The sequence below is a fragment of the Natator depressus genome, chromosome 1, assembly GCF_965152275.1.
Source record: "Natator depressus isolate rNatDep1 chromosome 1, rNatDep2.hap1, whole genome shotgun sequence".
NCBI lineage: Eukaryota > Metazoa > Chordata > Testudines > Cheloniidae > Natator > Natator depressus.
The window spans coordinates 248,624,009-248,647,804 of record NC_134234.1 but is presented as its reverse complement, the minus strand read 5'-3'; the positions used below and the strand labels follow the sequence as shown (position 1 = coordinate 248,647,804).

The following is a 23,796-nucleotide window of genomic DNA, read 5'->3' as shown; positions in this document are numbered from 1 at the left end:
AGTGAAGACCTGCCAAATAGACTGCAGATCGCTCTCTGGTCGACCCTGATACTCCATCCCGAACGAGAAGAGTAGGGTAAGTCGACCCAGCACGGTGTAGACACTGCAGTAAGTCGACCTAAGCTACGTTGACTCCGGCTACATTGTTCACGTAGCTGGAGTTGTGTAACTTAGGTTGACTTATTGCGAAAGTGTAGACATAGCCTGAGTGGCAGCCAGGCTGTGTGAGCCCCGGTACAAAAGGGTGGCTGGCTGAAAAAAGGACCCGTTTGCTCACCACAGTTGAGCCAGCTCAGTTCAAATCCTGAGTATGCTCCTCAAAACAGGGGGAAGTGTCTATGGCTGCTTTTGTGGCTCACAAATATGGAGCTCATTTTGCCTGCCTCACCTTCTAAGGATCTGATTCTATTTTCATTCATGTAAGAGTAACTCAGGACTAACTCCAACTACACTGATGGAATTATCTAAGTGAAAAACCAGCAGAAATGCGAGAAAAATCAGACCCTACGCTTCTGCTGGGACATTTTGTTGCATGGCATTAATTGTCTCGTTTGTAGGGCAAGTAAACCTAAAGAATAGCCCACCCTTGTTGATCACTCTACCATTAAACTAATAGCATATGGTTTTTGTCTTGGGATCATCCAACATCTTACAAAGGCAGTGATGCTGGGCAGTTACTAGGCAGCTTTTGTATGCTTTGGGGATGAGGGGAGATGGTATGTTAATAGATTTCCTTGGGGATCTCTTAGAAGGGTAATTTAATTGTTTAAATTAAATTTTGGGCCCCTGTCACAAATCATTACCTTGTCTTTTATCCATCTATCCTCTTGTTCAAACTGGTATGACGTGAACACTGACCTCTATTAGCGTGAATCCCTTCATAGGTTTTTAACTCATAACCCTCACTAATAATGGGTAAGTGACCCATCAGTGGTTTAAAAATCATGAAAAAAACAGCTTTTTTCTCTAGTTACAAACATTATTTTCAACCAAGATGGCAAAACTTATTTATTTGGATTAAAGGGACACAAAATAATGTCTATGTTTTTTGAAACGTGGGCAGAAAAATTACTCAAAAGTAACATGTAATTTGGGTTTTTTTCCTAAATATTCATATTCTGATTACTTTCAAACTCAGTTTGGGTGAATTAAAGATGTTTAGTTCACAGTCATCTTAGTCTGTATAGATGTATTTTTCTCCATCGTTTTTCAACATTTTAGAATTTTAAACATTTGTTTTAAATTTTTTAAAACTTTAATTTGAAGAATTGTGCAGCAGCCCTTTGATCAAAGAAAGGGAGGTAGAAGGACCTCCTCCCAGCTATGTCTCAGCTCCTTCCTCACTGCTCATCTCCTGGTATTGTCTCTCCTCTCCTGCTGTGCATACTACATACTCCCACTCCCCAAATTGATCCCCACAACTTCTCACCAGAGTGCCGCACAGTAATCCAGTCAGATGACACTTCTCTTACTCAGTTCCACCCACCTACCTCCCTGTTCTCACTTACCATCCCTACTAGGTACCCTCTTTCCCCCCAGTGGCCTCTCTATCTTTCCCACAGCTTCCTGCCCCTACACTTTTGCTCTTGTCTATCACTTCATTTATACAGGCTCTCCAAAGTCCTGCACAAAGGAACTAATATCTGCCTTAAGGCAGGAGATGAGAATTCCCCTATAAATGGGGAATCCTGAGCTGGCATAGGGTGGGCTAAGAGTGAGAAGAAAGATGTGTTGGGGCAGGGTCAGAACTTAATGTCCTTGGTGATCCTGGTTAGTGGAGTGGCTCCTTGAGGGCTGTTCTCCATCAGCACAAGTTAGAGCTGCCCAGAAGCTGCACTAACTTGATCCACAAGTTGATTCAGCCTCTGATCAGGATTAGGACTGGGGGTGGGTAAGGGTGTAGAAATATGGGTGCAAAGCCTCCTATTTGTTATTGCTCAAAGTGAGGGCTCAAGTGTTTGATTTGCATACCCAGGCAGTGAGGCACTTCATATTAGTGGATGCTTGAAAAGTTTGACCAAAAGGATTATGATTCTTTATGAGTAGGGTTTCTAAATGTGCTCAGCATTGGCCTAACCCTACCCCCACTGAAGTAACACTGAGTGCTTTTGAATATCCCACCCCATATTATGGTAGAGCTCAAAGCCCCCAAGCAGGCTTGGGACCACATTTGTGCTAGGCCACAGTATAAATACACAGTAAGAGACAGACCTCGCTGCAACAAATTTAGAATCCAAAAAGCCAAACAGAGACAAAGGGGTGGGAAGCAGGAAAAAACATACAAACAAGTTAGTCTGGGTGATACTATTGAGCACATATTATTAGTTCCATCTTTTTGTTATTTATTTATACATTTGTAATGATGTTGTGATCTATTTTTGTATTCCCACTCCCACTAAAACATACTTAAAAACTGAGTTCTGTTAAACTGAGGACCCCCGCCTCCCCCCCCCATTGGAATATACAGTCACAGAAAATAAAGTTACAACCACAATTCATAGCTTAACAATTATGGCACTTTGGGGCCTGATCCCTCTGTGTTCTACCTCTCTGTATACAGTAGTTGTCTTCTTATAATGGCAGCCATCACATTTGTATCTGTGTTCCCAAGGCAAAAGGAGTTTTGCCGTTGACATCAGAGTGAGCAGAATCAGGCCTGTTGTTCATAAAATCATATCTTTGGTAGCTTAGACCCGTTAAATGCAGCTCTTAGAAATTTCTTTAATTTAAAATTTAAATTAAAAAAATGTTTACTGGTCTTTCTGATACTTCATCACAAGAAATGCTTCAAATCAAAAATGCTTTTTGGGAGCAAACCAAGTTCTGCTTTGTTGATTGTTCCACCTCTCAAAAGTGCTCAGGGCAGTTACTGACATAGCATCTATCTCAGGTTCTGTGGATGGCATTCAACCCCTAAATGCCCTTATAACAACATTCTTTTATATTCTGGTATTTGACAAACTAATAGAATAGTGGTAATATCAAGACATTTTTGAAACAGTGAAAAATACTTTCTTCCTTCAGGATTGTCTATTAATATTAGCAGAAGCTATTGCACATTGTTCTGTTTTATTAGGCAACAGGACAAAATTCCTTCTAGGAAGCTTAATATCTCTCTATCATTTTGAAGTGAAAACTTCTAATTTAAAATATAAGGTATAGGGGATCCTTCCAAGTCCTGCAAACCCTTGCTTATGTGAGTAAGGATTTGCAGGATTAGGCTTTGGTTACTGAAGATCAATATGAAAAATGCTTTCATTAATTTTAAAAGAGAAGCCAGGAGAATGTGGCAGTTCAGTAGGAAAAGCTGTGGACTTGGTCAAAAGTTGGAATTAAGAGGGATGTTCCTTTAAAAATATTAGAGTATTATTTTGTACTTCAGGGCAGTCTTTCTTGCTGTATATAACACGATTCTGGTTGCTAGATGAGTAATGATGTGAAGATTTTGTTTTGTTCTTTTTGATCGTAAAGCAGGAGTGCTTTCTTTTTGATAAAGAGCTTGTAGTTTGCCTCTCTGTTTTCTTCCTCAATTCCAGTGAAATAGTATCTGTTTCCTCCTATTGCTGTCCGAGATACCATAATACCAAATGGGCATTAGGCGTAGGAAATCAGAGAGGATTTTCTCTCACCCCTATGGAAGTGTTTGTTCTTGTATCTTTTCTTAAAAATACCCTTCCAACTTCACAGAATAGTAAACCTGAGACACAGATTCAAGAGCCAGACAGTTGAATGAACAGGATAATCGGGGTATTTTTGACAGGTGCGGGAGCCTGCCTATAGTTGGCATATAATCATTACCATTTTAATAAGGCTCTAATAGGGGGGCTGATAATTCAATGGGGTGTGAAGATCTTAATTCAACTCCCAATCCCACATGAATGTGCTAGAATTTGTGTGCTTTGTTTTTCTCTTTTGTACCCCTGAATGCCAATAATTACTGGCTATAGATTCAGAAATTCTTAGAACTGGAAGCTAAATGAGCTCTCCTAATACTGCGCAAGAATGTCAATACTCATAAATAAAAGAGGAAGCAAGTGTGTTTTTTTTATTTTTTGTATTATCCTTGTGGCACTACAAAGGTTCTGCTTCTTAAGTGGTTTGGCTTGTAGCATGAATAAGGCCATGGCTGTTTCTAAAAACATAGAACTCTCTCTTTTTTGTCTCAGAAAAAAGTTATAGATAGCGTGAGGATAGTTTTTGAAAAATTAGTGTTTTCTAATGGCTTTTTTGTTTGTTTTTTGTTGTTTTTGTTTTTGACATATTTCAGATGTGTGTCTCTCTCCATTCTGTATTGATTTAGCAATTGTTCACAGTTTATCTGGTATCTACAACCTACTAACTATTCAAAGAAAAAATGTATCTAGCAAGCTATTGAAAAGATAAGGTACAGTCAAGGTGTATGATCAAAACATATCAAATCTATGAAATGATGCAGAACCATATTTTTATAGGAGCCTTTAATGCCCAAACATTAAATTCAATAGATTTATTCCATTCAGATGATTCACAGATTCCAAGGCCAGAAGGTACCATTGTGACCATCTTGTCTGACCTCCTGTACAGGCCATAGAACTTCCCCAAAGTAATTCCTAGGGCAGATCTTTTATAAAAACGTCCAATCTTGATTTTAAAATTTAAAGTGATGGAGAATGCACAATGACCCTTGCCTTGGTAAATTTTTCCAGTGGTTAATTACTCTGACCATTAAAAATGTACTCATTAATTATACTCTGAATTTGTCTAGCTTCAACTTCCAGCCATAGTTTCTCTGCTAGATTAAAGAGCCCATTATTAAATATTTGTTCCCCACGTGGATTTACAGACTGTGATCAAGTCACCCCCTTAACTTTCTCTTTGTTAAGCTAAATAGACTCGTTGAGTTTAGCACTACAAGGCAGGTTGTCTAATCCTTTAATCATTCTCCTGGCTCTTCTCTGAACCCTCTCCAATTTATCAACATCCTTCTTGAATTGTGGGCACCAGAACAGGACACAGTATTCCAACAGCAGTTGCACCAGTGCCAACTATAGAGGTAAAATAACACCGCTACTTCTACTTAAGATTCCCCTGTTCATACATCCCAAGACTGCATTCACTCTTTTGGCCACTGTGTCACATTGAGAGCTCATGTTCAATTACTGTCCACCATGGCCCCCAAATCTTTTTCAGAGTCACTGCTGCTCGGGATAGAGTCCCCCATCTTGTAAGTATGCCCTACGTTCTTTGTTCCTATGTATGTATGCATTTACATTTAGCCATATGAAAACACGTATTGTTTGCTTGTGCAAGTTTACCAAGCAATCCTGATTGCTCTGAATTAATGACCGGTCGTCTTCAGTATTCACTTCCCCAATTTTTGTGTCACCCGCAAAGGGATGATTTTATGTTTTCTTCCTGGCCATTAATAGAAATGTTAGAGGGCCAAACACCAACCTCTATTGGATCCCTCTGGAAACACAGCCAATTGATAATGATTTCCGGTTTACAGTTACATTTTGAGACCTATCAGTTAGCCAGTTTTTAATCCATTGAATGTGTGCCATGTTAATTTTATATTATTCTAGATTTTTAATCAAAATGTCATGCGGTGCTAAGTCAAATGCCTTAAATAAATCTAAGTATATTATATCAACACTATTACCTTTATCGACCAAACTTGTAATCTCATGAAAAGGTATCAAGTTAGTTTTACAGGATCTGTTTTCTGTAAGCCCCTGCTGATTTGCATTAATTACATTACCATTCTTATGATTCCCATATCAGCTGCTCTGTTATCTTCCCTGGGATTGATGTCAGGCTGACAGGCCTGTAATTACATGGATCACCCCATTCACCCTTTTAAAAATTGACACAACATTAGCTTTCTCCCAGTCTTCTGGAACTTCCCCGGTGTTCCAACACTTGTTGAAAATCAACATTAAGTGACAATTTCACACAGTACAAGTTTTGATCAAAATGAACTTTGAGGTTGGGAGTTGAAGACACTCAGTACTTCTAGGAATTGCTCAGCACCTTACAGGATCACGCCCTTTTACCAGGGGTGAAAGTAACTTAAGGGACTTACTGGTACACAGGGCCAGGTTCCTGAGCAAGGAGGGAGGCTCAACTGGAAGGGGTGGAGCCTCAGGCGGAAGGGGCAGGGCCTTTAAATCCCTAGGCCCTTTAAATCACCGCCACTACCCTGGGGTTCCAGCTATGGTAGTTGCGGCCGGGAGTCCCAGGCCTTTTAAATTGCTGCTGGAGCCCCGGGGCTCCCAGCTGCCGCCGCTACCCCAGGGCTCCAGCAGCGGGGCTCTGGCAGCGATTTAAAGGGCCAGGGGCTCCAGCCACTGCCGGGAGCCCAGGGCCCTTTTTAAATTGAGGCCTGGGGAAGTTGCCCCCTGCCAGTACAGTCAGCTGTGTACCGGCTCTTGCCGGTACGCCGAACCGTACCAGACCGGCTTACTTTCACCACTGCCGATGGCCCCATTTCAGCAAAGCTAATAAACTTAAGTCCGTCCCTATTCGTGACGGTACTTAACCATAAGCATTGAGTGTCCTACTGAATTAAAAGGATAATAAGCCAATACTTAAACATTTTGCTGGATGAGGCCTAGAGCAACTGCGTCCTAAATGTATATAGTGCTGTGTGGGATGGGAGTGGAAGGGATGGGGGAAGATCCCTGCACAACCCTTCTGCATCCAGAACCAGCATCTGCCACCCAGCAATCCTCAGCCAAACCAACCAAGGACTCTTGCCATGTCCTCAATCCTACAAGTCTTTTCAGCCATATATTGCATGGTATGTTCATGATAAACAAATAAAAAGATAAACAAATGCACTTTATACATTATAAGAACAGGAAATAACTGGGGTGGATGAACTGCTTCAGGAAAACCAGCCCAGGCCTTTGCCCCAAACTGAAATGAAATTTTTTTGGACATTTGGAACTCTGGTTTATCTTTCTCTCTTTCGGTTTTTGTTTTGTTTTGTTTTTCATTAGAATTTACAGCTCCTTTGCACTTTCTGGTTTCAGCTGGATCCAGAAGTGGAACCACTGAAATATCATTGCAGAGGCTATTCACAATATTTCAACCCAGCAATCTGGCCAGGACAAAGAAGTGAGAGATATCACAAGAAACCCTGTTCTAGTGGGGTTTCTGTAGAAATTAAAGAGACCCAGCAAACCATAGTTGGGGTGAATGCAAGACTCTTTATTTCCTGGTCACACAGACTCTTACCTCCCTGCAATAGGCACCCTTGTGGCAGCTCTAAACATTCACAATAGGACCACATCCCCCTTTCTGAGAAAGGAAGGGGGTGTCATAAAACCTTTATTCAAACTTTACATTAAACAACAGCGTATCACAGGAATGAAATATCAACACAAAACAAGAACAAACAGCCCTGTGAAGGATAGGGTAGGCTGCCTGAACTTGCAGCCTTTGGTCAGGGGTTTATTCTCCCCATTTAAGACATTTGGCTGTTAGTCCTCTGACTTCCTTGATTCTCAAGATCTTATGTAAGCCTCCAGGAATGCAGGAGGCCGTCTTTCTCTTGCTGGATATCTCCTTGCAGGGAGAGGATCTGGAGGACATGCTGGTTGTTCTATGTGGGCAGGTGGGATGTTGTTCACAGGTTCATTCTCAGGGTAGTAATCAGGGTGTATTGGACCTCAACTTTCTTGCCATCAATAGCTCTTTGGGGCTGAATCCATTTGCAAAAGGTGTTTACTGGTATGCCAACAGGGGGAGGTGAGGATCTGAGGATTTAGAAAGAAGTTATTGTATTGTCTTCACAGAACAATCTGCTTCACCATTACTCAGAGGGAACTGTGGGCGTTGTGTGAAATGAAATAAACCACAGGTATCTGCAAAACCTCTTAAAGGTCTCTGAGGAGAACTGAGGACCCTTGTCAGAGATGACTTGCCCGGGAATCCTGAAACAGGCAGGGACACAGGCTTTTTCCTCTCCACAGCTGCACTTCAGGTGGTCTTGAGCAACCTGGCGACTTCAATGAATCTTGAGAAATAATCAGTCATCAAAAGATAGGTTTTATTATTCAAACAGAAAAAAATCCATTCTGATTTTCTGTCCTGGTCAGTCTGGTAGAGCAGATGGTGTTAGAGTTCTGGTGGCTTTCCTGCAAGCGCAAATATCACATTTCTCAACTCTCTGTTGTAGTTCTTTGCTCAGCCCAGGCTGGGCTGTTTAGCTCTCTCCCTGCATTTTGTAATGCCTTGCTGTCCCTCATGCAGCGTGTCAAGGATTTTCGGTTGCATTTATGTAGGGATAACCAGTCTGGACCCCTTCAGCCGTAGACCTTGGTTTATAGAAAGATCCAGAAAAACTGCCTGGGATGATTTCATAGAGGTTTCTGAATGTGCCTGTTTTATCCTGCCTTCTTTGCGATAAATTATGACTTGACTCAGGAGTTCATTTGCCTCTTGCCTCTTTTTCAGTTATTTCCAGAGTTCTTCAGTGCTTGGTAAAGTGGTATGTCTTGCATCTACAAAAGCTTCTATGAGCAACCCCTCCTGTTTAAACTTGCTGTGGTGTGTTTGATTTCAGGGCCTCGGAGGGTACATCAGCTGTGGCAAGATTCTTCCCAGGTCCATGAGCAACTGATTGTTGAAACCTCATGGGTCTCATTCAAAAATGTTGTGTTTTAGGTGGTAACTCATCTAGGTTTTCTGAGCCTAGAAGAGCAACTAACAGTTTGTGGTCAGTTTCCACATGACATTTGATGCCCACTAGAAAGTCTCTGAAACATTCAAAAACCCATGTAGCGACTGGGGCTTCTTTTTCTATTTGTGTGTAGTGCTGCTCTGTATTGGTGGCTGCTCATGAGACATACACTACTGGGCACCACAGTGAAGGTGATTATTCCTAAAGGAAGACTGTCCATATCCCAGAAGATGAAGCATCATCTGGAACTGTGATGGATTTATTTGGCTTATATAGGGCCAAAACTGGTGGAGTTCTCAGCTTTTGCTTTAGTTCTCTGAATGCCCGACTCTGTTTAGTTCCCCAATAGCAAGAATTTTGTGGACTGAGGAGATCTTGCAATGGCTTTGACTTCTCCATTTCCCAGGTATATCACCAGGCCCATGAATCAGCATATTTCACCAACACTCTGTGGCTCTTTCATCTGGATAATCATTTGCACTTTCTCTGGATCTGGTCTGACCCCTGTTCCATCAATGACCTGATCTAGAAAGTTGACTCTGTCTTCTGGGAATTCACACTTGTCACTTAGCATTAAGTCTTTTTTCCCTAGTCCTTCCAGGACTCAAAAGAGACATTGGGTTTGAGTTGATCCGTATATAAGGATATCGTCCATTTGGAAGAGAACCCCTTCCAAACCCTCCAGGATTTGTGACATTTTGCTCTGGAAGTGTTCTGGAGCAGACAATATACCAAATGTTAGCCTAATGAAACAAAACCTTCCAAATGGTGTGATGAAGTTCATAAGTAATGCAGATTCTGCAGCAAGGGTATCTGCCAAAAAATAGATTGGACATTAATTTTGGGAAGACTTTTCCTTCTCTGAATTGTCCAAAGGTGTGTTCAACACAGGAGAGTACATGTCACTCTCTACAGCCATTCTCATTGACCTTGGTGAGGTCTACGCAGATCCAAACCTTGTCATTTGGTTTTGGAACCACTACCATGCCAGCACACCATTCATTTGGGGGTATCTAGTCTGGAAATGACACCTATCTGGTATGAGCTCTGCTTTCATCCTGGGCATTAAAGAGAGGGAGACTCTCCTACATGTCATCAGAGCAAATGGCTTTGCATTTACAGAAGTTTAATGTGGTATTCTCCCTCTGATTTCCCCGTCTTGGAATGATTTGAGGGAACATCTTCCTGATCTCAGTTTCTAGGTCCATGGTAACTGGTTCTATCCTTATAACCAGGCCTAGGGATGTGATTGCTTGGCAGATAAGTAGACAAGTCCATAGGCCACCTACAGTGTAAATGTCTTGGGATGTAATCTTCTTTCCAAGGTTTAAAATGGCCAAATGTTTTCCGTTCACATTTAATGGGGGCTGTCCTGAGACTTTCAATATGTTTTTTTGGCTCGTGAAGTGTTGGTGCTTTCATCCTCCTATGTAGTGATTTTGGATTCATTGTTATATCAGCACCTGTCTATCAGAAGTCTATTTCATTCTTTCCCAAGGCGATGGTGGTGATCCATTGTGGTTCTTTTTCATCATCTCCTATGGCTCCAAGGTGTGTGATCACAGTGTCTTTTGGATCATCTTCTTGAAAGACAGCTGCTACTATGCATTTAGCCTGGCAGAGTGCGACACAATGTCCCCTTTTTAGAAAATTCCTATATGCGCTATTCCTTGCTGGACAAAGCTCTTTGCTGTGAAGGGATTTGCCACACCATACACGTTCTTTCATGCTCTTGTTTTATTCCTTTTCTTTACTCTTATTAGCCTAGCCCTCTCTGGATCCCTCTTGTGCTTGTACTGATCTGCATGGGTATTATTTCTGGGCATTCTGAGGCATTTTCCTCCTCATGTCTATGGTTTCTACAGGGGGTTCCTCCTCGAAGTTATTGCTGGGAAGAGTCTGTTGCTTATTTATGTACTGACTTTGGAGGACTACATTGTTGGCTGTCTCTAGTGTGTGGTTAAGGTCATTTTAGAGCCTTTCTGAGAGTTGGTTGTGCCTCAGCCCTACAATGACACTATCTCTGATAAGTTCTTTACTCATTTCCCCAAGCAACAGTATTGAATGAAGTTGTACAGTGTTGTTCTGAAATCATTTCCTGACTCCCCTTCTCTTGCTTGTGTAAGTGAAATCATGCCTGCTCAAAAATTACCTTGTGGCGTGGGATGAAATACTTATCCAGTTGTTCTTTAACAGTATTGAACTGTTTCCTCTGAGAAGCTGGGAGGCTTCTGGTCCCATTGTACAGAGCAAGGTATTCACTGGTTTCTTCTCTGATTGTTGGTCTAAACCAGAAGCCTGACAGAATATCTGGAATCAGAGTGGCCATCTGGCAAACTGGTGTTGTTGGGGGCCTAGCATTAGTGTCAGTGTCTCCTACTTTCCTACCCTCACTCCCCGTTGCAAAATCTGGACTCACCATAGCAGTTCTCGCTGAGCTGGGTTTTTCAGGCCTCTTTTCTGCCTGTTCTGCTGCTACCTCTGTGAAGCTGTTTTGGCTGGGCTGGAGGGCTTGCTTCTCTCTTTTCCTTTCCGTGATCTGTCAGAATTTTATTCGATCCCACTCTGACACTATGGAGAGATTACAGAGACCCAGCATACTGTGATTGGTGTGAACAGAGCAAGACTGACTTCATTTCCTGTTTACACAAACTCTTAACTCCTTGCTCTCTTCCCCCTCATGGCAGCTCTAAACATTCACAGTAACCCACAGTTTCCACTCCAATTTCTCTCCTGCAAAGGCTCTGAGAAGCAGCCAAATCTTTAGATAATTATTCTGGTTGAACTGTACCTTTGAAGATTTGCCCACCCATAGGAATAAAGCCCCTCTTTTACCTGGGGAAAAATAGACTCTGTGGGAAGATCTTGTGAAGTTTCTCTTAGTCTCTTTATTCAGAAGATGTTATTTTTGCATGAGCTGTGGAAAGTTCCTCGCTGAAATGTCATAGGAGGCATCCAGGCTGTTAGTGCTCAGGGATTCAGTGTTGATGTTTCCTCTGAAGTACCTTGGAATTTCACAACTGTGGGGCAATCTTAAATGGTGTCTGGCTCAACTCATACAGCTGGCCTCACTGTTAATCAAGCTGTCAGGGTGAGACTGGATGTGGGACAAATGAAAATTTTACCTATGACGTGCATGGACTGTGATTCAAGGTTGGGGCATACATCTTTTCAGATCTTCCATGTTCATGGTTTGTCTTTCAGGGACTAATGAAACCTGAGTCTTTCTGTATGGAGACTGCACTAATTGTTTTGGTAGATGATCTCCTCTTTGCGATGGATAAAGGTGTCCATTCTGATACTGTTAGATCTATCAGCTGCCTTTGATCATCATAAGATTTTGCTAAGCTGCCTGTGAACCGGAGGATAAGGAAGCCAGGCCATTTTTCAGTGGCTTTATTCTTATTCCTGGGAGGTCACAGGAGTCTGCACTAGACAATTACCCTCCTGCCCTGTTAGTTCCTTGACATGGGGTCTTCAGGACTCCATCATGCCTCCTTTTTTGTGTCCATAGGGCTGTTAGGAAGGCTAGTTAGGAGGCAGGGGCTGCACTGTTTTCACTATGCTGATGGCATCCAGCTTTACGTCTCTGTTTCATTTGCTCCAGCCAGTGTTACTCGGTGTTTGCTAGATGTTGGGTTTGGTAGAGCCTGGGGAATGGATGACAACTAGCTGGCTGAAGCTCAATACAGATAAGACAGAAGTGATGTTGGTAGGATGAAGGAAGCAACCAGAAAATATAGTAATTATATCTGCCCTCTTAACTGAGGGTTTGTACCCACCATTTGGGATTCAAGTTTGTAGTTTGGGAAGAACTATTAGATCCCCAGCTGCTGCTAGTTGATCCTAAAGCAGTAGAGACAAGGCCAACTGATTTTTTTTCATCTACGTCAGTCCAGGAGGGTTGTGACCATTTATTTTGGGTACAGAATTGGCTGCCATTATTAATTAATTACTTACTTACTTAATTTGCATTACCAGAGCACCTAGGAGCCCCAGTCATGGACCCAGGACCTCATTATGCTACACACAGTGCAAACACCGACCAAAAGAGATGGTCCCTGCTCCAGAGCACTTGAACCCCAAATAAGACAAGAGACAACAGATGGAAACAGTCAGCTAGACGGAGGAGTACAAGGAAGCAGTACTAGTCAACATGGTAGGCAGTGGTCAAGGGACAACAGCAGACTAAGCATTGTCAAGTTTTTGTGTAGGCATCATGGAAAAGGAGAGTTTGAAGTAGGATAATCAGTTAGTTTTGTGAATGTTTACAGGAAGCTCTTCCCAAGAGTGAGAGACAGCATGTGAGAAAGCACAAAGGTGCTTGGTGGAAAATTTAACAAGTGGGTGAGGGAAGCTGGCATCATGGACTGACCTGAGGCTTGAGTCGATATTTCAGTAGGGACTGAGAAATGCTAGGTAGTGTGGGGATAGGCTATGAAGGGCCTTGAAAGTGAAGATAAGTAGCTTATGTTTGATGCAATAGAGAATGGGGAGCCAGTGGAGGGATGCAATGAGAGGGGCGGCATGGTCAAAGCAATGGGCTAGGAGAATCATCTTTGAGGCAGCATTCTGAATGGATATGAGATGGGCAAAATTGCATTTGTCAAGCCAGAGAAAAGGATAACAGTAATGGGGACACAAGGTGATCAGAGCCTGGAGGAGAGTTTTAGCTGCGTGGATGGATAGAAAAGATTGAATCTTAGAGATGTTATGCAGAAAGAATTGGCAAGATTTAGACAGAACATGGATTTGAGGACTTAGAGAGAGATCTGAGTTGAAGACAATGCCCAGGTTATGGGGCTGAGCGACAGGCAGGGAGGTGGTGTTGTCCACAGTGACTGAGAAAGGAAGTAGTGTGGGAGGGCCTGAAGGGGGTAGGGAGATTTAAGAGCTCTGTTTTAGTCATTTTGAGCTTGAGCTGACAGCTAGATATTCATGAGGAGATATCATCCAGACAGGCTGAGATTTTAGTTTGGGTGGAAGGATACAGGTCTGTAGAGAGGTAGATCTATGAATCATCCCATAGAGATAAAAAGAAAAGGAGTACTTGTGGCACCTTAGAGACTAACCAATTTATTTGAGCATAAGCTTTCGTGAGCTACAGCTCACTTCATCGGATGCATACTGTGGAAAATACAGAAGATGTTTTTATACACACAAACCATGAAAAAATGGGTGATTATCACTACAAAAGGTTTTCTCTCCCCCCACCCCACTCTCCTGCTGGTGGAGAGTGGGGTGGGAGGAGAGAAAACCTTTTGTAGTGATAATCACCCATTTTTTCATGGTTTGTGTGTATAAAAACATCTTCTGTATTTTCCACAGTATGCATCCGATGAAGTGAGCTGTAGCTCACGAAAGCTTATGCTCAAATAAATTGGTTAGTCTCTAAGGTGCCACAAGTACTCCTTTTCTTTTTGCGAATACAGACTAACACGGCTGTTACTCTGAAACCCATAGAGATAGTAGTTGAATCTGTGATTATCCAGAGATGATCTGTGCTTTTTTCTCCTTGAGATTACACTACTATAATGGCATTGCACATAGGGCTACATCTTAAATCAACTTGGAAACAGAAGCTAGTGCCGAATGCAATCGCTCACTTTTTAGGTACAGTCTCTCCCCATGAGCACATGACAAATCTCTGTGCTCCAGGACTACACAGGCTCTCTGTTGATTTCCAGGTGGAGTTGAAAGAATTAGTTTTCCCTTAAAAAGCCATAAATGGCTTGGGACCACCAGGCTGATTGTGCCATAACTTCCACAGCTGCAATCAGCTGAGGCACTCATGCTGGAGCTGCCATGGTCTGAAAGAGAGTGAGCTGCCATTGGGAATTCTTAATGCAAAGCCTCAACCTTTAGAATTCACTGTCTCATTCCCCTAAGATTTTTGGAGAGGGAGTGGGGAGCCGAGGTCTGGGTTTTGAGAGTGGAGAGTGAGATTTTCTGCATCCTTGGTTATGGGAAACATGTAGCATTTAGTTTTATTTTGTGAATAATGTATTTTTAAAATATAGCAAAGATGCCAAGAGCCCTGGATAGACATTAGTTAATGTTTTGAATAAATCTCCATTAATCAGTAATTATACGTATTGTAAATTTTAACTGTATTTTCTAAGTCAAAGGGAGCATGGTGTACTGGGTAAAGCAAAAAACTAGGTTCCAGGACACCTAGTTTTTCCTCCTGCCTTTGCCACTGACTTGCTGCATGACCTGAGCAACTCACTTAGCCTCCCTCTGCCTTAGTTTCCCTATCTGTAAAATGGGGATAATCATTAACTGTCTCATGGGGCTCTGATTGGATCCATTCATTGAGGTTTATAAAGCATTTTGATACCTTAGCACAGAAGAGGCTACAGAAGGGCAAAGTATTGTTGTAAAACTTTTGATCATTACTGTTCATTCAAATGAATCAGAATTAACCATTTTTCATTGTCTGAGGTGTTGGAAGTTTCATTTGTGTGAAGAATTTAGATTAGCATTAAATACGGAAGGTTTTGGAAACCATTCACCTTGAAGATTGGCAAAACTGGCATATTCAAAGCAGAAGTGAAAGACATGTTTTATCTGTGTTGCCCTTTGTAATTATGCTGCTGAATAACAGCAGTATTATCACACCAGGGTTAGTGCCAGAGGATTACCCAAAGTTTTTTAAATGGGATGCTAAAGTGGTGCAAACAGGTGCACAGACAAAGAACAAAAAGAGGGGGGAAAAGTGAGAGAAAGAAAGCTGAGGCCTTCTAGTTTCAGCCACATAGCAAAATTAATGGTTTCTCTAAATGAGTGGCATGGTTAGATTACCATTGAACTTGTAAAATTAGAGGAAGGAGTCAGATTCTTCATTACACTCTTATTTTAATTTAAGCAAAGGGGGTTACCCTTAATTGTGCATTACCTCAAAAAACCTTTTCACTGGAATAATTTTGCAGCAGTCAAAGTGACTCCTAAGAATAATAGTGCTGTCTGAAATCAGCTAGCCAATAGTTCCCTTTACAAACTGTATCCTGCTAACTGAGAATTCTCTTTGATTGACCCCTGGGCACAGACCCAGAGAGAGAGAGAAGACTTCTAAATTAACAGAAAAAGGCCTTAAAATCAAAACAAAACAAAACAAAACATGATTTTGCTGTTATAAAATATTTGTTTGCTGTTGATATTTTCATCGTAGTCTTTTTGTTGATTTGTTGTTTTTATATACTTTGCAACCATCAGGACATTTTTCTCTAAATCACACCTCAAGCACAAGTACATACGTTTGCATGGTTCATTTGTGAGATTAAACCTTGGGAAGCATGTTGCTGTCCCCACTGGGTTTGGAGTGTATATTTCAAGACAATATACATGGTAGTATTATAAGCATTATGTCCCAGGAGTAAGTGTTAGGGGTTCCATTTCGCTCTCAGGTGTGAGCATTTAGGGAAATTTCCAAAGGGAGCACTGTGGCCATGTATCAGAGAATGCTCTGGATTTGAGGGAAACTTTCCAAGTGGAGGCTGGGTGTGGCAGGACTTCCACAAAATTGAAAGTGGGTAGTCAGACAGAATGTCTGCATTTCCAGCTCTTGGCTTTTGTCTATGGGGAAGGCACTGTGTATTTGGTTATCCTCCTCCCCATGGCACTGAGGGAGCCTTCCAGGCAAGGGGAGGCTGCAGATTGGCTGATGGCAATGGTGTCCCCTACAGACCTGTGAAAAGTCATGTGGGTTAGTAAACCTAGGGCAATGGTGACCTCACAAGGTATGGCTCCTGTTGCATAATGCTTCCCAGATCTCCTCTCAGCTGATCACATAGGTTCATGCTGGCCTTTGGAGTATGCAGTAATGCTGGGCTGCTTGCACCTTTGTCATGTCAAGAAAAACCTACACTAGTCTTGGCTCATAGACTCTGTTTGAAGGATAAGGAAATCTCTGAGCCAAGGCCTGCCTCGCTCTCTTCTTCCTTTCCTTCACTTGCCTCAACACCTGGGCCTGGGTATGGTTCGATGTTCTGCTGCAGGCAGTGACAGATGCAGGAATGAAAACCCAAAGATGCACCATCCCTCAGTGCCATCACCCTCCCCTCTGTCCCATCCCTTGCAAAGTCTCTTGCCTTGGTCTGCAAGGCTTTGCTGGTTCTCTCCATTTCTCTGTCAGAATCATTCTAATTCTCTCATGTGTATTTGGGTTTTTTTAATCAGTGAGGACTGATGATCCTGGGTGTCTGGTGTGCAGAGCAACCAATGAGTCGCCTGTGATTTGTAGCACAGCGTAAGACAGAAGAACCTGTCTGAGCACATAGGGATCTCTGCATATCTTGTAAAATCAGCTACCGCACTTGCATTTGCATGAATGATATTACAAAGCACTCAGTGCTATATCTAAGATAGGAATCAAACCCTTAGCCGAGGAAAGGGCTATTTCATAATTAGTTTCAACTGGAAGCCAGAGGGCGGTTGTGGTGGAGGTGGTTCAAAATCTTCCTTGAATTAGGCTTCTAATTTCACTATTAAGGCAAGTCTTTATACTGGACAAAACTAGACCCCGACTCTAAACTTGAATCTGAATTTTGTGGCTCTGTCCCAACTCTAGCATTAACAAAAACTCATAGGGTTACTTACCTGAACTGACTTCTTGAGTCTTATCCTATTGCTTAATACATCCCTAACTCAGATTTAATTGTACAGTTTCCTTTAACATTCTTCCATTAACTTTATTACAAATGACGTAGCCACCTTGATAGTCACTGTACATGTGCAATTTCCATTGACTTCAGGGGAGGTTCCATTCAGACAGCAGTTCCAGAATAAGGCTGTGTACCTCTAATGTACTGAAAGGTGCAGTGCGGAGAAACAGTCCTGTGGGCTCAGCATAGAATACAGCATCTTCCAAAACTGGCAAGTCATACCAGGAAACCTGAGCGTAAATGAAGAATCCTCATTGCTTGGCTACATGAGAAATGGGAACTTAACTCTTGTTTTCTTTGCAGTTTGTGTGCAGCTGGCCTGCTCTCTATCAGGGATGGAGAATCTTCTCTGGACATTAATTATCTCTATTAATGTCATCGGATTTGGCTTTTCTATATATGGCCACTGGGGAAGTCAGGGCTATAAAGGGGTGGTGGCATGGAAGAGCAGATTCCTAGTTTCTGCAGAGCAGAATATGAATCCATTGTGTAAATGATGACGAAACAGCTGCTGGCTCAGAGATAGGGAAGTCTGGGGAGCTTCTGTGATGGCACTTTTTGGCCAGAATTCCTAATGAGTCAGTAAAACGTCATTCAGCTGTTGGGCCCCCAAATGTTAATCTTGCATACAACTCCTAGTAGTGCTATTGGCTATCCTGACTAATCAGAATGCACAGGATTTCCAGCTAAGACTGTGGCCATCTCAGTGCTATAGCATGGCTGTGCTCTGTTAATTAGAGGATGGCAGTACTTGAAAAGAGAGTTTCTGACAGATAAAGTGATTCTTAGTGTAAGGTCTTAAAATCCCAGCCGGTAAGCTGTATGACCGAAACAAACCACACTGAGTTGGTGGCATCATGGGTATACAGATGACAACAGCCCTATGATGCCCCATCCCTATGTTCCCCTGCCAGATCCATTCTTGTGTGCCAGCAAAGGCATTGAAATTGCCTGGGTCAAGGCTCTCAGCAATTTCAGTCCCCTGCTCACTCTCAAGAATGCGAGCCAGCAGGGGAGCCTAGGGACAGCAGAGTACACATGCATGGTCTGTCTGCAACCCCAGCAAAACCCATCACCATTCTGATTGTTGTTTTGATCCTACTTCAGGCTTATACTCTTCCAGCCTTAGTTTAGGAGGGCTGGTATTTTTAACTTCTGCATCAGGGAAACATGTACAATAATGGATGGTAGGTTTTAAGGTGAGGCTAATTTTGATTTCCCGGTGAAGACTAAAGTGGTGGCTCTAACCTAATAATAATAATAATTAATTTACTGTTGTTGTTATTTCATTTGTATTCAAGTAGTGTTTCCAGTCAGGATCCCAGTCAGGATCAGGCCCTCTTGTAGAGCTGGTCAGAACCTGGAATTTCCATTCTGTGGGAAATTCCAAAATTTTGAATTGTTTTGTTGTTCCAAATCAGAACAAACTTTATTGAAATGAAACATTTTGACTCTATTGAAACAAGTCATTCAGATCATTGTTAGTCAAAATTCAGCACTTTTTGCCAGAAGAACAGTCAGTCAGAAAACCTGAGGTCAGCTCTAGCCTCATTGTTCTCCGTATTAACATAGACTAGAAAGATTTCAGAGTAGCAGCCGTGTTAGTCTGTATTCACAAAAAGAAAAGGAGTACTTGTGGCACCTTAGAGCAGTAGCTCATGAAAGCTTATGCTCGAATAAATTTGTTAGTCTCTAAGGTGCCACATGTACTCCTTTTCTTTTTATAGACTAGAAAGGCAGCTTACAGTCTAATAAAGCCTTTTATATGGTTTGGGTTCCACTTCTTTGGCAGTCTGCTTCTTTCCCTGTGGCACACTGCAGCAGACATGATCAACTGAGCTTCCCAAGATAAATGAGACTTGGTTAAAATGTAAAGGGGCTGAAGGTAGGGCATTCTCATCCTTCCTTGGTCTGCCAGAACCTGCATTTGATGACTTTTTGGTCACGTGGCAAAATTCACTTGTTTCCCTTGGGTTTTTCTGCAAGGATTTGATTGGGGTGAAGTTTGTTGTGGGTGCAATAGGTTGTTAGGTGTTTTGCTCGCCAATGTATTTTTAAAATGCTTTCAATCCTGTTGGTTGGCCAGATTCTCAGCCAATGTAAACCAGGAGCCCTTTGAGCACCACTGATTTGCACTAGCTCAGAATTTGACGCACGCAGCATGTTTTTAATTTTGGTTGATAGAACGTGATAAGTGCAAGTGGAAAAAAAACTAGGGGGATATTTTCGAAGTCACAATGGCAGTTAGGTATCTATTGCCTATTGAATCTCAGCGGGAGGTAAACACTCAGTAGTCCATTTGGACCACTGAAAACTTCCGACTAAATAAATACTATCAGGGTTGGTCTGACAGCCTTGAGTTGAGTGTGTCCCTTTAAGTATTTTTCCCCTATTTTAGATGGGCAGAGTTGGGGGTAAATCCTGCCTGTTGCTTTTGCAGCACAAAATAAATATCAGACGGGCTTGTTTGACAGGATTGAATACACGGAGTAGAACTTAATGCTGTACAGTACGTGTCACTTTTGTTAGTGGGAACTATGTGCAGGAGGTTTCTGGGAACACTGGAAAATATAGGTAGCTAATAAAAAGATTCTTGGAAAAAAGAAACAGTTGTTGATTTCTGAGGTCTAAGGGAGTAAACGGCAGAACAGCAGTAGTTGTTGTTGAGTTGTCTTAGTATGACACAAAGCATATGGAGGCACAGCTGCTTGGAAACTGAGATGGAGGTATCATTATGTTGAACTGCCCTTGCAGTATGCACTGCATTCACTACAGAAGAAAGAGGCAATGCTAAGTCATGCAGCTGTGATGTGCCATGACACATGCGAGTGCTTGCTGGTGTACTCTGCCAGTGCAGTTGACAAGCGGAAGGCTGTTATTATCATTTCTGTGGTCTGCTCTGAACCACAGCTCACTCTTTGTTCCCCAGGTAGCAGGAATACCATTGCAAGCCTACAGGCACTCTGTTTTGTAAGCACTGGGCATGGTAAGGTTTTAACTGCACTGTGCTTGTGCGAGAGGGTTCTCGGCAAGCTGTTCTGCACGTGAAAGCATTTCTTGGGCCACTTGAAAGCTTTTGGGGATTTCTCGCCAATGCGTTTCGTAAGGAGGTGTTTGTCACTGTTTATTTGAAAAGTAATGGAACTGAGGCATAATGCCTGTAGTTATTATTTAGCACACGTGGTAGTGGTGGTCAGGGCTGCAGTACTGAAAATGCCCCCTGGAACCCTAGGGATGACCTATGTGGGGAGGAGGGGTAGTCATTACAGTTCACATGAGTAACTTTGTTTAAGAGGAAGGATGGTCTTGGGGCTAAGGCACTGGCTCTCAGAACATGTTGATTCAATTCCTGCCTCTGCCACAGGCTCCCTGGGAGACCTTAGGCAAATTGTTTAATCTCTTTGTGCCTCAGTTCCCTATCTTTCCCTATTTATACCCCCTCCTTTCTCCCACTCTTTATCTTCTCTGTTTAGTTTTTCAGCTCTTTGGGACAGGGACTGTCTCTCACTATGTGTTTGTACTATGTGTTTGCCTAGGGCAGGGCAGGGCAGCCCTGATCTTGGTTGGGGCCAAAATGATACCATAATACAAATAATGAACAACACAGTGGGCTTGTGCTCCACTACAGAATGCAGAAGGAGACAGTGAAAGTACAAAGTGCTGACAGAAGTGCAGAAGAAGAAGACTAGTGATTCCAGGGAGTAACATCAGGGATGAATTTTTCCCAATCTGTATTTTTAAAATGGTATAAATATGTATGTTCTTGTATTTGGCTCTGAAGGAGTGCATTATGGTTCTGAAGGAGTGATCAGGAGTTATGGAACATGCATTAGGTAACGCAGATTGTCTCAGGATGTATGTCCAGAGCAGACTGCAAGAGTTTCAGATTCCCTTTGCAAAAATATTACCTTAAATGTAAAAAACAAACAAACAAAAAACCCACTCAAACATAGTTTGCTTTAATGTTTTTCTTGGATGTGTGTTTGTGTCTGTACTCTTCCAGCATGAGCGATCAGACAGCAGAAATGGAAAATGAAATGCTTTTGTTTGTTTTTTAAATCCATCTCAAATACAATTCTGCACCTGCGGTGTTAACTTCCTTATACAGCCTCATTGCTGACCTCAGCCTTAATCTGCAGGGACCAAACTCTGTATGGGTGAAAGGTCAGACCAAGTATTGACTAAGCCTGTCCCTGCTTAGCTATGCGATCCTGTGCTCTTTTTGAGTACAACAGTCTCATCAATTTCAGTCCCCTGCTGGGACACAAGACTAGAGCTGGTAGAGGAGCAGAGAGGTGGTGCAATGTGTATCCATGCATTAACTCCACTTGCTCAGAACAAACCCCGGGTCCTGGCTTGGTTTATTATGAGTCACTCAGCTCAGCAGCTGGGATGTTTAGATAGTTGCATCTCTCATTCTGGAGGGCGGATATTTTCTAGATGGGGGCAACACATTAAAAAAACCCACAAGTTTTAGGCTGGGCCAGTTTGGGGCCCGTGAGGCTTGGCAGTATCACATTACAGCTGTGGACCCTTTAAGCCTGACCTTGGATATATCCTTCAAGTTTTCACCCAGAACTTCAAGCACATAAATTGAGTAACTGGGATACCTAACCACCTGATTTGCACAAGCAAATGCAATTTTCAAGTGCAAACTTAGAGGTGGGCAGCCACAAAAAAATTGCACAGGCAAATATTCAGGCACAAACCTAGTGGCTGGATTGAAGCCCCTCCTTTGGGTACATCTCCACAACAGCTGGGCATATGCCTCCCAGCCTGGATTGACAGACTTGTGCTAGCTTAACTCAAGCTAACACGTTTAAAATAGCAGTGTAGGTGTTGCGGCATTGATGGAGGCTCAGGCTAGCCAGCCAAGCTCAGACCCTGGGGGTTACGGGGGCTTGAGAGCCTGAGCTGCTGCCCAAGCTTCAGTGTCTACCCTGACATTTTTAATGTCCTAGCTCAATCCAGGCTAGCATGAGTCTGTCCACCCAGGTTGGGAGGCTCACTGCCTGCTGCCATGGAGACATACCCTTTGAAACTCTGGCCTCTAGTGTTCCTTTAGCACTGTATTATTATTATTACTTAGCTCTCAGACATCACATTTCATCAGTAGAGCTAAAAGTGCATTACAAAGAGGCCCAGTATCATTTATCACCATTTTACAGATGGGCAAACTGAGGCACAGAGAGATGATGTGACCTGCCCAAGGTATTTGTGGCTTATTGCCCAGATACTGTTATGATTCTCTATGCATCTCTAAAGTGCTTCTAAGTATTTACCAGTCGATAAAGATTGCAGTGGCAAGGGAGATTCCTGGGTTGGCATACAGCTAGTAGAGCCAACTTTGCACCAGCCCCACCTGACGCAGACAACATGACAGGTCCTGCTGTGGGCTGGGCAGGGACATTCCATAGTGGAAAGGGGTGTGATGTAGGCTGAAGGGAGTGGGGCAGGAGAAAAATTTGCTCTGCTCATCTCCAGCTGGCAAAGCATGACCCCTAGAGGATCATTCTAGGCCAGCATAAATTAGAACAGCCCTATGGTTGCTCTCGTTTGTGCTGGGGGACAGCTTGGCCATTGGCTGCCCACGGGATTAAGGGAGGGGAAAAAGTGGTTTAGAGCCACCTTTGCCTTTCTCAGCATACTCAGCTACACAGAGCAAGAGCCAAAGATTGCATCCAGACTGTCTGACAGGTAGCTGACTTTGTTAGTGAGGAAAATAAGCTGGAAATGAAGGAAAACTGGTAATAAGAACAATAACCTCCTTACTGTTTTCCAGCAATTATTTCTGTGGAATATTGACTCTCACTCCAGCAGCATCACCGTGGACCAACTTTTGGTAGAGCTGAAGGCTGGAGGGATAAGTGAAGAGCATGAGAAAGCCGTGCAGAGAGAACTGCGACACATCCAGAAACTAGATCTTCTTGATTTCTTGACTTACCTGCCACTTTTTGTTCTTATCCACAATTCTGTCATTGCCAATCCACTGGATGATTCGAGAACAATCTGACCAACTACCTTAACTCTAGCAGAAGGGAACCTGATGTCTTATGAAGGCTTCTGATTTACCATTTTCCAGCAGACACCACAGATTGCGGTGATGGTAAGGAACAACATATCAGAAACAAAAATTGCAATTCCAATCAATACACTAGTACATGTAAATACAGCAAGGCCTAATCTGCAGCCCTCAGTCACCTGAGTAGTCCTTGCAGGAGTAAATCAGATAGAGGCTCAAATACTGAGATTTGTAAATGTAAATTTTAAGGGTACATTTGGCACCCACAGAGACAGTGGCTAAGCCACAGTCCTGGAAATGTTCCCAACAATTAAACTGTCAGGGTTTCTGTGATGCTGTAGCCCCCTTTATACATGAGGGGCCACATTTTCAAAAGGTCTCAGCAACCACAATTGTGCTCAGACTGGCTACTTCATGTAGGTGCCTTGAACGGGAAGAGTTGG

The 23,796-nt window shown here is 42.6% G+C and overlaps 1 protein-coding gene across 1 annotated transcript in view; it reads left to right on the top strand.

Moving 5' to 3' along the window:
• The window catches only part of LOC141978477 (uncharacterized), a 177,930-nt gene extending 154,355 nt beyond the window's left edge, over positions 1-23,575 (top strand). Inside the window, exon 14 of the mRNA XM_074940624.1 lies at positions 23,114-23,575. Within this exon, the coding sequence (XP_074796725.1) occupies positions 23,114-23,344 (231 nt within the window). The 3' untranslated portion in view covers positions 23,345-23,575. The remainder of the gene's footprint in view (positions 1-23,113) is intronic.
• The last annotated feature ends 221 nt before the right edge of the window (positions 23,576-23,796 follow it).